General features: G+C 38.8%; 2 protein-coding genes across 5 annotated transcripts in view; one reads left to right on the top strand and one right to left on the bottom strand.

The window, feature by feature from the left end:
- dnai3 (dynein axonemal intermediate chain 3) overlaps positions 1-10,290 on the bottom strand; it is a 21,291-nt gene extending 11,001 nt beyond the window's left edge. For all 3 annotated transcript variants that reach the window (XM_014334091.2, XM_005923902.2, XM_005923901.2), the window contains exons 1-13: positions 10,158-10,290; positions 8,697-8,743; positions 8,019-8,057; positions 5,511-5,695; positions 5,044-5,148; positions 4,492-4,626; positions 4,202-4,398; positions 3,808-3,924; positions 3,316-3,512; positions 2,586-2,704; positions 2,002-2,091; positions 1,663-1,761; positions 306-425 (exon numbers count right to left, since the gene is read on the bottom strand). In XM_014334091.2, the coding sequence (XP_014189577.1) occupies positions 306-425; positions 1,663-1,761; positions 2,002-2,091; positions 2,586-2,704; positions 3,316-3,512; positions 3,808-3,924; positions 4,202-4,398; positions 4,492-4,626; positions 5,044-5,148; positions 5,511-5,695; positions 8,019-8,057; positions 8,697-8,736 (1,443 nt within the window). In that variant the 5' untranslated portion in view covers positions 8,737-8,743; positions 10,158-10,290. The remainder of the gene's footprint in view (positions 1-305; positions 426-1,662; positions 1,762-2,001; positions 2,092-2,585; positions 2,705-3,315; positions 3,513-3,807; positions 3,925-4,201; positions 4,399-4,491; positions 4,627-5,043; positions 5,149-5,510; positions 5,696-8,018; positions 8,058-8,696; positions 8,744-10,157) is intronic.
- Positions 10,291-10,304: 14 nt separating this feature from the next.
- On the top strand, positions 10,305-18,140 carry mcoln3b (mucolipin TRP cation channel 3b). Of its 2 annotated transcripts, none has more exons than XM_005923903.3 (14): positions 10,305-10,573; positions 11,084-11,323; positions 11,443-11,610; positions 11,945-12,098; positions 13,344-13,410; positions 13,518-13,614; positions 13,950-14,049; positions 14,149-14,261; positions 16,190-16,339; positions 16,452-16,553; positions 16,895-17,017; positions 17,143-17,349; positions 17,551-17,681; positions 17,834-18,140. In XM_005923903.3, exons 2-14 carry the CDS (start codon positions 11,084-11,086, stop codon positions 17,877-17,879), a joined length of 1,698 nt encoding a protein of 565 aa, XP_005923965.1. In that variant the 5' UTR covers positions 10,305-10,573; the 3' UTR covers positions 17,880-18,140. The 2 variants fall into 2 exon arrangements, with proteins under 2 accessions (XP_005923965.1, XP_005923966.1); XM_005923904.3 differs by having other exon boundaries at positions 10,306-10,573; positions 11,100-11,323.
- The last annotated feature ends 95 nt before the right edge of the window (positions 18,141-18,235 follow it).

Here is an 18,235-nt window from a genome sequence, read left to right on the forward strand (position 1 = left end):
GATACAGGAGGAACAATGCGGTTTTCGTCCTGGTCGCGGAACACTGGACCAGCTCTTTATCCTCTCGAGGATACTTGAGGGTACACAGTGTTTGTATTAGATATAATTTAGGGAGGCTGAGATCTAAAGATTGCTTTTCTGAGACTATTGCTGTGTAGTCACACAAAAACACCTTTTATCCACACGCTAAACAGCAGTAACCTTGTGGAAGGGCTCAGAGTAGGCTCATGTGCGCCTGGTGGAAAAAGTAATTCCCAACAGTTGTTAATTCCCTCCAACCCCTTTGCCCTTCAGTCCCTCAGTACCTCAAATGTTTTCGGCAGCCACTGGACATCAGTAACTGGGGATTTGTGGCTGCTTTCTATGGAAGAAACTGCACAGTAGCTCATGACAGGAGTCTTGTTCTCTTTTTTGTTACCCAAGTCCTGTAGGGAAAGCAGACACGCGACAGTAATGTGCTGTATGGTGAGCTCTGACAATTCAGTCTACACACAAATTCAATCTAGACACAAAGACTGTACACAGCTGAATAACCACTGTAAAACGCACAAGCAGAATAATGAAATGCAAATGACGACTTCGATGTGTGCATGGAAAAACAAACAGCACACAGATAAATACACTCAAACACATTCTGGCACAATAGAGCCACTTAAAAAACATAAAATCGCTGCAATATGATTATTTAATTTGTTTAAAACACCTCCTCATAGTATTGCAAGCAAATTTTAAACATATATCTTAGTCGTTTTGTGGACCTGCAATTGGATTTATTATGTGCAATGGAGCGAATAAAAAAAAAGTAGGTAGAGAAGATGTTAATTTAAAATGTAATTCTTCATTTATCTGACAACCCAGTGACAGGTGGTGGTGTAGCACAGCTTTCACATCACCTAACAGAGCGTTCTAGTAGATACAACTGCCACTGTTTACACTGCAAACAGCAGGAAGGGCAGTGATCTGATTTCACTGTGTGTTATCTTCTATGTGGGGGCAAGAAACAAGAGTTATGTAACAGCTGGCGTATGTGAGCCGGTGCTGTTGACTCTGGTGAATAAAGGGCTAACAATGACAAAGAGAACAGAAGGAGGCACAGAGGGTGGGAGAGGGGAAGGCAAAGAGAAGGAAGCAGTAAGGAGAAGGATGGAGGCAGCTGCTCCACTGTAGTGGCAATAAAAACACCCAAGGTAAATCTGGGCCAGAGATGATAGGACACGAGTGTCTACTTAAATACAGCTGGAAGATATCAGTGCGGGTTAGGCTTTAAGCGGAAGCTTTAAGAAACTGTAAAACAAAACATTTTAAAACTATAAAAGCTACACTGAAATGAGCTAAAACAAAACAAAGTCAAAACTTACATATCATTTAATTTTTGCATGATTCAATGTGCATAAAGTTAAAAGATTAAAATTAGTAAAACAATTTTTAAAAAAGAGACTTTTTCATTTGATTCAAAATTCATTTCAAATTTATATGTTGGATTATGCAGAAAAAATATTATTGGGCAGAAAGGTCTATTGCTTTATTATGTGTTCAGGTTGTGTATCATGTTATTCAAAAGTAACTAATTACTTTTTTCAGTAACTTGACTAACATTGTACAGAGCAGCATGTCTCACTGCATCAGTACTGTGACTATTTCAAAGAGAGTATGGGTACTTACAAATGTGTCAGTGTCAGAGTCGGAGTCTGAGGCTTTTTTACTGTTAGGCCGTGTTCCCTGTAAGTGCGGGATGTGAAAAGAAATGTCCCACAACACCACCTGAGACATCAGCAACATAAAATCGTTTAGTGCTGATGATCATTTGAGCCTGAGACTATAGATAATAATATACAAATATATATATTAGAAAAAAAACCTCAAACATATCATATTAAATGCTGACAGAAGAGTGGCAACAGCATGCAATACCATGTTTATATTGAACTAAAATGGGGGCATGGGATGAGAAACTGATTATTTTGATTTGTGAAGTTGAGACGCTGAGTGAAAAAGGAGCACCTTGCCATTCCTGCAGCCACCAACAATAACATTTGGATTCGAAGGGCAGAACTCGAAGGCAAAAATGTCATCTGGGCACTCCAAGAGCAACTATATATATATTAAAAAAATCAAAACACATAAAAATGAGCATACACATATTTCCAAGCAGAGGTTTCCATGTATAAGGAGCTTCCCAACGCAAAAATGTATTTATTCTAGTCTCTCATATGCCTACACTAGACATAAGGGGAAAAAGACAGTATGCAGTATATTTTTTAGCTTTATTCCCTTTTGTAGAAAATATTAATTATTTATGTGATTTATATGTCTTGTCAAAGTGCCACTGGTCCCAGAGGCTGAAACCAAATCATGACACATGCACCATTGAAGGCACACATGGAACTCATATTACTTTTGAGCGATTTAGCAGCTTGGTTATATTGATTGAGTGCTTGGCTCAAATCAATAGATCTTTTCAAATTTACAGCAGAAGATAAATTACAGTAAAGGGCAAAGACTTAGAGCTAACTCTCAAACACATACATTTAAAAAAATGTTTTCTCGACTCCCATTAATGGGTTTCTCTCCTCTACTTCTCATACCCGGGGGTTAGATTGATCGGGGAAGCCATAGAAGACAATGAAAGCAGGACTGTTGATGTACACAGTGGACTTATCCAGCTGCTCCTCCTGTTTCTTTGTAAAAGTCACAGCTATCAGACCTGCCACATAGACAAAAAAACACCACACCCCACAATGTATCAGCTACATAGCAACAGGAAAACAGACCTGTGTTTACAAAGCCTTTTTTGAAAAATCTGTAGATCTACTCTAATTTCTACTTTACATAGAAGCCACAAATTGATAATGCTTGTGCACTGATCACACTGATATTCTTTTTCTGGTTTTGTGGACGTCGATGTGTGTCTTAAGGTGATGCGTTGATATTACAGATATTACAGAGCTTGTCAGTGAAGTTGAAATAACAGGAAAAGGGAGTTCAATTTCTTTTAGGCAGGCTATTGTATATTTGTACATATTTATATCATTGCCCACTAAGTGTATACTTTCTCGCCACAAACTGCTGTTGCTGAAAAAACAAGAATTGGGCAAACTCCTGCCTGCCCAGGTCTGTGCAGGGGGTCAATAGTGACCTAATTTTTCCAACTAAAAAGTGAAAGAAAATGAATTATGATGATTTTAATGTGACCTGTCAGGGTTCTAACGATTATTTTGCAATGTTAATGAATGTCCAAAGTTTCTATGGTACACAAATCTTGACTTTATCATAAATGTACTCTATGCTATGTCTGTAGAAGTCTATGTACTTCACCATGGATTGTAGGGTGCCAGCTGACGCTGCTGATTTTCTTGCCCATGGCGCGCTTCTCGTCTGTGAAGGTCCATTGAAGCTTCAGACCTTCAGAAACCATCACTAACTGGTCAGAAGCTTCTGCTCCTATGCCCAAGGCCTTAAAGTCATCAGTGAACACATTCATTATGTGTGCCTGCTGAAGGGCATGCAAGACCCTGCAAAGTGAAAATGTACCTGTTGAAATTTGGACCGGTACTTTTTATGTATCATTGCTCACAGACAGCGGAGCAAACAGACAAACAAACAAACGCTGCTGGAAACATTTTTTCTCTCTCGCCTTGGCAGAGGAATAAAGTACACACAATTGTCTTAATACACCATCATCATATTTCCACTGAATATTCCTGCATTCATAATACTGGATGGGATTGAGTTATCTATGGCTGATATTTTGAGCATGGGTTGTTAAGAATCAGATGGAAACGACGATACCATAAGAATTCATTTTACCTGGGGGTCACTGAGTTGACAAACTTCTTCAGTTTCTCAGACCTGAGGATGTTTTCTTTTTCTTTCTCTCTTAGCTCTCTTGGTTCATACTGGGTAAACACATTCCTCTGAACCGCCCTGTAAAATAGACAGAAGGCAACACATACAATAAAACATGGAACTTGCCTTACTTTTAAAACAATATGTTCTGAAATGTGTTGCAGATTCACTGAAAGCATATATAATTTATATATATATGTATGTAGACAAAGCAGAAAATATTTCTGAAATTGATTTCATCTTACTTCCTTGATTTGAAACAGATGCAGTCTTATTATCAGGCTAGTCAAACCTGCACGTGCTTTCCCTCCCTACAGAACAAATCCATTTTAAGTGTACTGATTTGCTGGCCTACCGCTCCGTCTGAGCAGTGCTGCTCTGCAGTTTGGGAACAGCCTGCATCCCGCAGTCCCTCTGCATCTGCTTGATGCTGAATCTGCTGTCTTGGTAGGAAGGACACGCCACGGAGCGACACTCAGCCTCTGTACTGTTGCGGTCAGAAAAACAGACAGGTAACCCCGGTCTGCGCTTTAAGTCAAACTTGTAGCACAGCTGATGATGACAGAAGAGACAGAACAGAATTCATGAGCAAAGCAATCAGATCAGATATAAATATTTAATGTTAATTTGAATATACTGCAGTGCCTTTTCTCTGGTCTCTTTGACAGACTCTTGATCTACTTCCAGCTCACTGCCGAGAGATATCCATGGCTTTGGTTCTGGGGTTTTACTGACATCATCCTCCAACACTATTATTTCAGGTTGTGGGGGCTGCAGAACCTAAATACAATTGTAAGAATATATAATATAAAGGACAAAATAACAGTAAAAAAAAAACAAAAACACACACTAGCAATCTTTACATGTATTCATACTTACAGCAAAATGCTTATGCTAGGGAAAGATAATAAAGTAGTACTTAAAGTCTTAAATTTTACGGAAAAATAGCCTGGAAAGCGAAACACCCCGGATGATATATGACCTGTCACTATTACTAATAACTGGTGCCACAAAAGCACTAGAAACAATTAACGACCTTTAAATTAAATAATATAAAACTTCTGTTATATTACTGCTTATCAGTATACATTTTTTAATTATTGGCCTGGTCTGTCTAATAACAAACATGTATTGAGGAAAGAAAAAATATATTAACAAAAGAGAACCTTGTTACTGTAACCAAAACTGTTAGCTTACATTATATATTCTAGCCTTGGCTTCTGGTGTGAGAACCAGGTAAAAACTCTGTCCGTAGGTGAAATCTACATCAAAAACAAGCAATATTTCATCCTCTGGGTAGTCCTGTCAAAAGAAAGTGAAAATCACAGCATTAATTTTTTATGAGAGTGTTAGAATACATCACAGTACAAACTACTTCTCCAGTAATTTGGTTGAGAGTGAATGTGAAAATGCCAAAAACCCTACAAACATCACAAAAAACGAAATGGCTGAAAGGAAAACTGGTGTCTCATTTGTAGATGACTAAAGTTGCAAAGTTCTGTCCTAAATGCATAAAAGAATTTAGATCAGACAGAGAAAAAAATGAAGTTAAACTGGTTGCTTTGTCTTTTCCCACAGCTCTTAACTTGGGTCTGTGCATCATCACAGTGTCTGGCTGCTGTTGTCTGAGTAAACTATGCAACAATGCATAACCAGCGCCTAACCAGCACAAACTGCTTCACAGGGTGGAAATCGGACACTGCGGCTCTTGTCTTAATATCCTGTATGATGTCGTCCTTTTCGAGCAGCTTGTAAGGGCTCTGCTCTGTGACATCTTCATCAATGCAGCATTCAAAGAGCTCCTGGGTGGCTGTTGTCAGGACGATGGGGTAGATGTCATCAGGGTGATCTTCAGGAGCATTCAGAAACAATTGAGAGAAGAAAAATAGGGAAGTTATCTGATAAAACGAGCTTTTGGGCTTCATTCCCTAAAAGCAAAGCTGATGACTGATGACGGCTCAAATAAATACTAATACTAATACTACTACTACCACAAATAATAATAAAAATAGTGAGAATAATGATAATAAATAATTCAGAACCAATTACTTATGTTTTAGAATATTGAATGAGACTGTATCAGATAATCAAACAATAATGATTTTGATATCAAAACAATGTAAACACTCAGATAAGCAAACTCTGGTATAAATGTTGGGATTTTACTGTCTTGTGGATACACACAACAGCTGCAAAGACCACTGACATGTATTTATTCAAATATGCTTGGAGTGGGCCTGGAGAATGTGTGCAGAATTGGTGCATTGCAGTGCATTGTCCATGGGGACAAGTCCTTGTGGTCACAGCAAACTATAAGGCACGCGTACATCCACACAGAGCCTCGTGTTCACCTTCCAATGAAGAAATTTAACATCCCTCAGACCCAGCGAACGCCTCTCATCCTTTGCCTGCTTTGACTCTACAAATATCAGTCCTTATGAGAAGTCTGTGCACAATGTTTAAATGTTTCTAGGCGTACGTTTGTATCAGAATGTGTAAAAACCAATAGGGCATCCCTCAAGACATAAAGTGCAGTTACACACATTTATTCAGGACTGTTATAATACGAAGCCAAAGTACTTTACCATCGCCACAACAAAGCTTTTCCTAATAAACAATCCATTCAGACTCTACTATATCTAAGCCAAGCACAGTCCAGGGCATAGTACAGTAAACAAAGCTTTGTATAATGATAGTTTTCATCCTGCTTGTGGTCTCTCGCTTCAAAGTCTTTCCACAAGGTTGCTAAGGGGACACTGGGAACGCTCAAGTACAGCTTAAGTAACCACTTCCCAGCTGGGTGTGTCAACCTTTTCCACTCACACCACTTAGGCCTCACGCCAAATCATTGTAGTGGAAACTCACACCCTTCATTTCACAGAGTCATGTGTCAACTAAGGCATTTGTATTCATGGGAAATATTTGCTTGGGAGACATAAAGAGTGTGATCCGCAGCGTTCCACAGCCCTCAAGAATGCAATTAAATTATATTTGTTGGCTGCTCCAAAAAGCTATTTTTAATTTGTTAAGCTTCTTTTCTCTTGCATAATTTACCCAGGCATTTTTAAAAGCATACCACAAGATATTTATACCAAACCTCAGAGCATTGAAATTTTAGCACAGTTTGTTTTCCAGTCTGCTCATATTAGTGAAGGATTTAAGCTTGAACAAAATACATTTATCAGCGTATCCTTAATGTCACACAATGTGCAGAAACCTGCATTTATATTTGAACTAGAAGGCCAATGTGTTGTTATTGTCACAAAGATTTTAAACTGGTTCCTAAAAAATTACCATTAGTTTTATGGCAAAGACAAGATTTTAGGCTGAGCCCAGGCTTGGCTTGGGCTCAGCCTAATTAGGTCATGTTCAATTTTGTCACGTTCACAAATTGGACTTAAACTGCTGGAAGTATAAGATTAAAAGGAATAAATAAATGCAACAAAACTGAGCAAATTTTGAAAGGAAAAATATTTTTTACTCACAATCACCTAATCTAAATTAAAACACTACTTATGCTGATGGCTACAAGCACTTGATCGAAAACAAGTTTTGGGGTTGGTATGTCTAAGAAAAAACCAAATCTAGGGACACAGAGCCAAGTAGAGAAGAGCTCCAGAGCAGCAGTCCCCAACCCCCGGGCCTCGGACCGTTAACTCGGTTTCACGTGTGTTATGAATAAATCTTCCTTTTTTCGGTAACGGTACTAGTTTTATTTTGTTGTATTTATCCGCGACACCTTAAAGGCCGGTCCGTGAAAATATTGTCGGGCATAAACCGGTCCGTGGCGCAAAAAAGGTTGGGGACCGCTGCACTAGAGGTTACACAGCAGTACACTTGAGAACATATCAGAACAATGCACATATGAAGGATATATAACTATTCACATTATAGGACTACTTCAAAATGCGACTGTTCTTTTGACTTGAGCATTGCTACTGGTAAACCTGAAACGGAATAATAAGGGTCTGATTAATATGCTGTGCTGAAAGTCAGCACATATGCAAGTAGGAGAGCCAAATGCTCAGGCTCTCTGAGTTCAAGAATAAAAATACAGTGGTGAAAAATGAACAAAGCCAGCTTTTTGTAAAAGTAAAAACACAATAAGGAGTTCGAATTTAATTTTCTCTCTTCAAAAAAAAAAAAAAAAATACAAATAATTTTTTTCTTACCAGGCTTTTCCATAGGTGAAGGTGTCAGATTCTCCTTGACTGAATAGAAAGTAACTGTTAGTTGTTAGGGTAAATCAAAAACAAAAGCAAGCCTGTTTAGATTGTTTTGACAATGTGGACTTACACTGTCGGGGCTATAAGCTGGAGACAGGTGGAATGGGTAACACAGGATATTTTAAAAAGGAACAACTCTGAGAACAATAATCTTTAACAAGGACATGCCACCATCACCTCATCGTAAAATAATGTGCTGATAGTATTTAACTGTATGCAGGTTTTCAGCTGCGGCATGGTGAATGTAAACCAAACACTGAGAATGGGGAATCACAGCTGAGCAGAAACCATCTGCAAGCACCAATGTCACTGTGCTGTCTAACATTACACTCAAGACCAAATTAAAACAATCCAAATAGCTTTTTTTTTTCTGAGATTTTTTTCCTCAGCTATTTATGTTACAAAACAAATTAAAAGTAATTCAGTTCCCATGAGTTAAGAATCCCTCAACATAAACTTAATGGCCAATTCAAAAGCATCAAGGATTATAGGATCACCCTGGCTCTGGGAAATCCGTTTACTATTTTATTTACATGTCATGAAAGAACATCTTTCATACAGAGCCATATACAATAAAAGAAAACAAATGCATTTAAATTCAGAAATTAATACTCCAGGACTCACCTGTTTTTCTTGATGGACTTTTTTGCCTCTTGGGTGCCATCTTTGCTCTTTGGGCAGGTTTATAAAGGGAAGAGAGGAAGTTTACACATTTTTTTCAACCAAACACATTCTATACACAATTTTCAATTTAATTTTCACCACTGTCACTGGCATTAGAACTCATCCGCTCAGGCGATCTTGATGTCATTATCAAAAGCTCTGGTGACATCTTGTGGCAGATAAGGGAACTGCACTGCTTACTTAAAAAAAAAGCTGGTGAACTCTGAGAATAAATGCTTATATTAATTTAAACAACTTACCCAAATAATACATGTTAAAGTTATTATTATGACAATAATAAGTTGTTGTTTAGTTGTCTTAATCAGAATTATAATACAGATTACAACCAGTGATAGAGGAAGTTTTATTATACACTTGTGTTATTGTATTGTGTTATATTTTGTGCATATCAATAAAATTTATTTAATTGGGCAACATGAAGTTACAGCAATTAGCACTGTTGTCCCACAGCAAGCAGGTCTTGGGTGCAAATCCATGACCTTTCTATGTGTAGTCTGTTGTTCTCCTTTGTTCTCCAGCTTTCTCCCACACTCCAAGGACATGCATGTTAGGTTAACTGGTTCTCTCTGTTAGGCCTGTAATAGATTGGTGACCTGGATGGATGTAGTCTAATCATCAAAAGTAGTAACAACATAATTTGCCCACTGGAAATAATGTTTAGTGATGCGAATATACTCTGCCAAGAGGACGTTTTTACTGCTTTGTGTAATATTAGGAAACTTTATATATCCCCTAACATCTAGTTTAACAAGCTCAAATATTTTTCAATGAAAATTTTGTTAAAAACAAACTATGGGTGTGCACTTACAATAATAATTTACTAACATTATTTCACTTAATATTTCCTTCTGGAACAAAAATACACAAAAAAGGGAACTGGAAAGTATTGGGCCCATAAAATGCACTAACTCACGAAGATAAAATATTATTACAGTTTTGTAGTTTCTAAAAAGTTTTTTGTTTCATTTTGACGTTTGTTTTCAATACAGATTACTTTCTGAGTTCGCTTGTATTATTTGACAATGGTCAATTTAGGTTTTTATGCGTTTCCTAGTTAATGATAGTCTCATTTATTTCCTGAAATATGGATGGTATTTTAGTCAGTTTAATTTTAGTCCACTGTAGTACCAGTATCATATCCACATAGCTATCACTCAGTATAATCCAGAATATGTAAGTCTCGATTTAATATCATAAAGTATAACTCGTAACGTCCTGTTTTCTTTAAGGCTTACTTAGGCATTACAAATTAGAAGACATTAGCTATTACAGGCTAGTTACGTTAAGTTAGTTGTGTAGCTAGTTAATAGCTAAAGTCATCAAAAGAACATTGGATACGCAGCTTATTTTATGCTCGAAGGTGCAACTTTTCCCCTTTACAGAAGAATGAATCAATATTACCGTGATCTTACACCGCATAGGCTTGATACCTTCTTCTATCTTCTTGATATCTTCTTCGCACTCACTGTTTTTGCTCACCAGTGGGTTAGGAACCGCTGGGTTGCCAATGGTTACAAGAGAGAGGGCGGGAGAAAATTGACTGGCATTCGCACGAGCTAATCACATTCCAGCTCAACGAGGCTTCGCGAAGTGGTTAAAAGTTACCTGGGTATTTTACATAGTTAAAGGAGTTTACCGGAAAGACGAGTCTGGTGCTTTAGAAGTTCAGTCGAAGTCAGTGAGGTCCCTCGCGATTGTCTAATCAAAGCAACAGTTTTAATTATGATTTTTAATTGAGAGGAATATATTAATTTTCGTCGTTGGATCCGCAGCGTTGGGATGCAATTACAAGCTGATTAACCTGTTTCGGGATATCGGTAAGTATCTGTTAATGTACGTTATGTACTGTTTTCCCGGATCTACGGGGTATGAGTTCACTCCTTCACGAGGAGTAATGAATAGCTGACATGTTCCCGCAATGCTGGAAGGCGACCGTGACTGTAAACCTGAGCTGTCTGTATTATTCAGCAGTACAAGTAAGCTAGAAGTCACTGCCTTCCTTTCTTCCTTCCTTCCCAGTCAGCTGTTAACTAGTCATTAATCACGTGAAAGCTAGAGCTATGCATTCAGCTTGTGGCAAGTATGTTGGTTTGTTCTTCATTCTTAAGGATCAACATAGCAAAAATCAAGACTAGTATTTATTTCCCAGCCTGTGTTTTAATTCTTTTAAGTTTTCATGAATAGCACTAGGCTGGACAAAAATGTTACAATCTGCATTTAATCCCGTATAGCACATTAAAAATATTCATCATGTATCTGAAGTATAAAATGAACTCTAAACTATACACAAACACACTCATAAAGGAGCTTGCATGCATATCACCCAGATGTCAATAATTCTAGATATGGAGGAGTCCGGTGACTTGTATGACGTGCGTGAGACCAATGACCCCTCTTCTTGGGAGGACCAGCACCCCCAGTGTCTGCAAGACGTGGCAAAAGTGGAGCGCCTCAGGAGGAAGATCAAGTATTACTTCATGAACCCCTGCGAGAAATACCACGCTCGTGGACGTAAACCATGGAAACTCATACTGCAGATCATCAAAATCGCCATTATTACCATCCAGGTACACGGTATTCTCAAACATGATCCAAACAATTATGATCAGTTCATTTTATTGTGATCTACTGTCCTTATAAGACTTATAATTTATAAGATTTATATTATAATTTTTCCCTACTGCAGCTGGTTTTATTTGGGCTAAGCAACCAGATGGTTGTCACTTTCAAGGATGAAAATCTGATGACGTTCAAGCACCTCTTCTTGAAAGACTATGTGGACGGAGGCATAGCTCCGTATGCTCTTTACAGACAGGCGGATGTTTATGATCACATTGAGTACGTCATTCAACAGGTGACTAAAACTTATCTATAAATAAGAAAATAAACTAAGAAGCTGTGAAATGGGTTTACTTTGGTTGTTTGAAAACACAGCTTTACATGTGCCTTAGTTATTGTTAATTATTGCTGGAATTTTACAATTCTGTATCCTCGTATGTCCAAGCGTCTTACAGGCTAAGCGTGTCATGGAATTGGACTTTGGTCATGTCGCTTGAACCAGTATTTTAGTTGTGTTGATTATGGCTCATATAGTAACTGTGTTTTTAAATAACATGGCGGTTACATAAACCTCCTGTGGTAAAATGTTAGCAAAATGTCAGCTACCTTTTTCTACTGTTCATTTTCAGTATCGGCTTCTGCACAACATCACATTAAGCAATCATGAATATGAGGAAAAGCACAGTGTCTACACCCCGCTGTTACTGTGTCAGGAGTTCTACAGGAACGGGACCATCTACCCTTCAAATGAGACGTTTGAAATTGATGCTCATGTGGACACTGGTAAGCATGATTAATATTTACAGGAAAGACTCATAACAGTATTGCTAAAATACACTGATTTACACATAAGCCAACTGAAAGATTGGACACTGTGACTCAAACAAGGACTCAAAGATTTTTGCAATTTGTAATAATATAAAATTATATCTATTTATATATCTAATTATCTAAAGTGTAGAAAAAATAAGGTGCTGAAACTACAAAGAATGATGTTGACACTGTTAGCAAAAATGATCAAATTTGCACAACAGTGCCTTCATTTTAACCTAACCAGCTTCATGAAGTAGTCACGTGGTGATGTTTGGGTTTGCCTTATAGAAAACTAACTAACTAAAGCCTCTTCCAGAGTAAATAGATAACTGACACATATTGACAGCTAAGATAAACAGTGGACTAAACGACTACACTCACTACAGAGGAATGGCAGCCAGAGTCACTTATCCTACAGCTGCCACTGTAGCATGGATTATGCACTGGAATTGAAAGTAGTAAGAACACAGAATTCACTTGACTGTAATCTGCAGTCCACTGACATCTAGTGGTGAGATTTTACACACTGCACCTTTAAAGTAATCTCATCACTTAACAGCACCTCAGATTAATTGATGAAGCCTGCACAAATTGCAAATTGCTCCAAAGAAACCTCTGAGAAAGACTAATAACAGGAGAAGTTATCTGTCCAAGAAGCACAGTAAATGGGCATTAGGTCAGGTAAAATGTATGGAGGATAATTTATCAAGGAGCTGCTGGTGGCTTATTTTGTTTTCAAGGTAACACTTTGACTACCTCAGCCTCCTGAAGTATTTCCCCAGTACAGTGTATAGTGGAAACATCAGTTGTTTTCAGTCAGCAAAAGCATGCCTCCAGGCTCTGTAATGAGTGTTTGACCGATTGGCGCCATGATTGAGGGCTGCATCAATACCTTTGGCCTTCACTGAAATCCAAACCTAACTGATGTTTGGGATTGGAATGAGTTGGACCGTGATGTGAAGGAAAGGCAGCCAACAAGTGCTCAGCACTTTTGGTAACTCCTTCAGCACCGCTGGAAAAGCTCCAGGACACAAAGTCATGAAGGTGGTTTTGAGAAATAAACAGTGGAAGCTTTGAACTGCATAAAAAGGAAAACATATTTGACTTTGTTTAATTTATAGACAATGGAATCAGATATAAAAATAAAAAAATCCAATTAGGTCTAATGGGTTTATTTTGTTAATTTCTGTCTGTGTTGTGGCCTGTCTCTACTAGAGTGCCTCAGAGTTTATCCCCAGCCAGTACACGAAGCGCTTCCACATTTTAAATTGGATTTCATAAGGTACGGAAAAAACATTCGATGTTTTCTTTGACTTTGTTCCCTCGCTGTTGTTGCTGTATATGCATTTAAATCCTCCTGTCAGCTCATGTGCCTGCTCTGTCTTCCAGGTTAATATCTGTCAAGATTACATTTGTTCTCAAGGCAATAAATTTGCAGACAGTGAGACATCGAGAGCTGCCAGATTGCTACGACTTCACTCTTATCGTATGTCATTTGACTTGTCTTCGTGGCTCCGTGAGCATGAGTGGATCACGTCAGACTTTGACTCTTACTAGCAGTTATACGATGTATCTGATGTGTTGTATCACTAACGCTAACCCTTCACCGTGACAGTTACTACTTGTGACTCTGTACCTAAACAAATATAGAGAGTCTTTATTTCTGAAGTTCATTCGGGTAAACAAATTAGAGCAGTTGCTGTTTATATAATGAATGTTATCTTTGAGGCCAGGCAGATAAATGCTTGGCTATCAAGTGTGGCTTTAAGACTGGAGTGCTTACTCTTTCCTCTTCTCCAAATACGACTGTTTGGTTAACAGATCACTTTCAACAACCAAGCTCACAGTGGCCAGATAAAGGTTGATTTGGAAAACGAAGTAGACATCAATGAATGCAGGCAATGGAAAGTAACTGGAGCATGTAAGTTAGATGAGCAGATTCTAGTTTGTACAAATCATCTGGTTGGAGATTTTCTTTTTTTAATTTTGATGAAAATTTTGAATTCCTGTCCTCTTTCAGATGATAGAAGCATATACCTGACTGTGCTGTTTGACTGCCTCATCATTATAATGTGCATCATCTCCTTCGCCCTGTGCACGCGCTCGGTGATCACTGGGATTCAGCTGCAGCTCGTGAGTAAAACAAAGCGGTTTCTTTTGCTCAGACCTAAAACAGGCTGTGATTGTCTGATACATTTTTGTGTACACAAGTGCAAGAGAACGCTCACAGCTGATTCTACATCTGACTAGGCTCGGCAACATGTTTTTGGCATCATTGGAAAAAAAAGATATTGTAATTCAAGTGAAGGGATCTAGTGAAGTGAAGTGGGAGTAATATTGGCCAATCAGAGAGCAGATTAGGGTCCTGAAAGTCTATAGAGGAAGTTGGATGTGGCAGCTTAAGCAGTTGGGTGGGTTAAGCAGAGGACTTGTGTCTGGGTGAGTGGGATTTTAATCCTTGCTGAAGTCAAATCAGACTTATCTTAGCCCATACAAAGTATTTGCTTCTGCCTGAGCTCAGCTGGTAGGAGGGGCTTAGGACAGAGAGGGGACAACTGCAGGATTTTTTTTTTTCAGCCTAGTGCAGCTTTCACTAAAAAAACGATTATTCTGTAGTATAACGGCAGATAAGAGCTTGCCGTTGTCAGTTTTTACTTTGGGTTAGATGAGTAACACTTGTCTATACTTAAAAAGTATTTCTTTTTAGTTTTTTTTATATAGCTTTATGACTATTGTGGCAGGAAAATGAGTATCTAGCTAGTAGCTAGCTGTATTCTGCAACCTCTCCACCCTCCAGTGAGCAGACACAGAAAGACGGAGACAAGGAGAGCAGTGGAAAGAAAGCTCCAGAACAGAGCAGAGCAGTCATCAGGGAAAATGGATATGACATTAAGTCAGATGCAAGATGAAAAGGGGCGAGGTAGGATATAAGAGGTGGGTGCAAAGCAGGTTGCACATGCACAGGGGCTGTGTACAGGTTAAAGCAGAATTTACAGTCCCCGTAAATGTGTCTGTCTGCATGCACACTTCTATTCAGACATGGAGCAGAGAGGGGTTTTCACCCATCGTGCATGCACTCCGCCAAAATCCCACCTGTGCTTTAAGCAGATGGTACATGCGTTTATCACGCAGTGGCCACTTTTCATTGTTCTAACACTTCAGGTCGCGGAAAATTAGCTCTTTTCCACGGCTGACTGACGGACCAACAACAGCACAGGCGAAAGAAAGAAAGTGTACTTTATTGGTCCCCGTGGGGAAAATCGCTCTCTGCATTTAACCCATTCACTCAGTGAAGCAGTGGGCAGCCATTGGGCGCCCGGGGAGCAGTGTGTAGGGACGGTACCTTGCTCAGGGGTACCTCAGGGTAGCTGTTCAGGGGAATCGAACCCCCGACCTTCCGATCATGGGGCCACCACTCTACCTACTGAGCTATCCCTGCCCAAAAGCAGCTCACAGACCAGTTGTACCACATGCTCTGTACCTCCATCGATAACAGAGCTCTCTGCAGGTAGCCAGGACATCCCTAGACTGTGAACGCACTACCCCCACTGTACCAGAAATTCCACTTAATCCAACTGACTGTAACAAGCAGTCTCTGTATTTCATAGCCAGTTGGATTTGTAGAAATGTGCTATATCAGTTGATGTGGGCTGGAACTGAGATCAGCTGAATTGCTGGGATTACAGCTGAGCTTGACTTGAAGAAAATGATAAAGATGAAGATGAAATTTTCTTATGGCCGAAGTTCAGCTCAACTTTGACTTGATAATGTCCTGCATAAACACTTTTCTCACCACTCTTCAGTACCAAAACTACGAACCAAAGGGAACATTGTGTCCACCTTTCTGTGTCACGTGTTCATTTCTTTCAAATTCTCCCTACATATGTTATCATAATATCTCATTCTCAGAACTAATAATATCCAGTTCTAATATCATCTGATCTTCATTATTCTGGTTATTAGTTTTTTACGTGCTTGCGTTTAGATCACAAACAAAAACCTGTAGTGATTAATTCTCTTTAGTGATTCAAATTACAACCCACGTTTCTTCTTTTAAACAGGAGTACAGCCGTTACTGCAGGAAACACTTCAGCAAAGAGCTGTCGTGGTCTGACAAGTTAGAGTTTGTGAACAGCTGGTATATCCTTATTATCGTCAGCGACACACTGACCATCATTGGTTCCCTTCTCAAGATAGCGATCCAAACAAAGGTAATAACATTTTAGTAAGTTCGTCATTTCAATTGTGATAGCCGTTATTATTTTCTGTTTGATACTACAAGTATTTTTTTGAGTTCATCATTCGTGTTTTTTTTCCTCCCAGGTGCTCTCCAGCTATGATGTGTGCAGCATCTTCCTTGGCACAGGCACCATGTTTGTCTGGATGGGGGTGATCCGTTATATGGGATACTTCAAGAAGTATAATGTAAATCTGTCACACAGTAGTAGATTTTTTGTTTTAATAGATCTCTAGACATGATTAAACATGTATAAAATCCTTTTCATTCATTAGAAAGGGTTAAATAATTAGAAACATTTGTTCATAGGTCTGAAAAGAAGATGCAGCTTTTCTTATTGTCTTTGTGCATAATGGCAGTGTGTGAAAGACTAAAGCTTAATAGGACCTCAGAATACTTTAAGGTCTCTGAATGGCCAGTTGTGGGAAAACTAGACCCAGTAAACCTGAAGATATTCTCGAAGAGAGAATGATTCACACACTTTTGCACATGTGTTTTTTTAGATGCATTACCATGTGTTCATTTCCAGATCCTCATCCTGACACTCCGGGCAGCTTTCCCAAATGTTATTCGTTTCATCTGCTGCGCGGGAATCATTTACCTGAGTTACTGTTTTTGTGGCTGGATTGTCCTAGGCCCGTATCATGAGAAGGTAACAAGCATTGTACTTAACACAAAAAAAGGCCTGCTTTACTTTACTGAGGCCAAATTAACTTTTTTAAAATCAATGCAGTGGGAAAAAAAAATTAACGTGGTGCTCTGTAAATGTCTTTGCAGTTCCAGACGTTGAACACTGTGTCAGAGTGTCTGTTCTCGCTGATCAATGGAGACGACATGTTTCCCACTTTTAAGAACATGCAGCAGAAGAACAGCCTGGTGTGGATGTTCAGCAGGGTCTACCTCTACACCTTCGTGTCACTCTTTATCTACATGATCCTCAGCCTTTTCATCACACTCATCACTGACACCTATGACACCATCAAGGTATTGCTACCTTTCTACTAACTGTCATTGGCTTTTGTGTTTTTTAAATGCACATTCTGCTTTGAATGCTGCAGAAGAAAGTTTTAAGCGCAGGTCTAACAAAAGGTTTCTGAGAAAGCCTTAATAGTTGAAATGGTGTCTGAAACGCTTAACAAGCATGCACTCTGTATCTACTGTCACTCTCTGACTTGCATCATTTAGCAACAGCAGCAGAGTGGAACCCCAACATCAGAGCTGCAGAGATTCTTGTCAGAATGTAAAGACCTGCCAAACTCTGGGGCGTACAGACTTGACAAGAACAATAGCTGTTTCCTAAACTGCTTCAACAACAGGTAAATCCAGACTTCTGCTCTACAGCACTTCTTTGCTCTTTAGTTGATATTGCACCGCTTACTAGAGATGTCCGTTGGTAATTAAATTTGAGGTGCAAGTGAAAATTGGTCATATTTTTGTAACAGAGACTCTCCCCCCACCTTCCTTTCAGATGCAGGAAGTATCGAACTCAAGAGAGGCTGACTTCAGAGGCGTGACATGATTTCATTGTGGAAACGCATTAAAAAATTATAATTAATGTGCACTTTATCCTGTTATAGTCAGCTACAGGGATTTTTTTTTTTTAACCTGACTGAACCCATCTGGTTAGAAGTGAAGCACTGTGATGCACTTCTCCTTGTTTCATATGAACACTGTATGAAAATGTTGTTTTTAAATCAAGCACGTCATACTGGAAGTTGCAAATTCTAGGTAATAAATCAAGGTTCAATGAATAAGTTGAAATGTGTATTAAAAGATTTTATTTCCCCATCATCAGGAGAAGGTATCAGTATAAAAGCTAATATTGTAGCGTTTTACCCTTCACATTAGTTAATCCTGTAAAATCTTGTTA

This window comes from Haplochromis burtoni, unplaced genomic scaffold (genome assembly GCF_018398535.1).
Source record: "Haplochromis burtoni strain Fernald_Lab_line unplaced genomic scaffold, NCSU_Asbu1 Contig_53, whole genome shotgun sequence".
NCBI lineage: Eukaryota > Metazoa > Chordata > Actinopteri > Cichliformes > Cichlidae > Haplochromis > Haplochromis burtoni.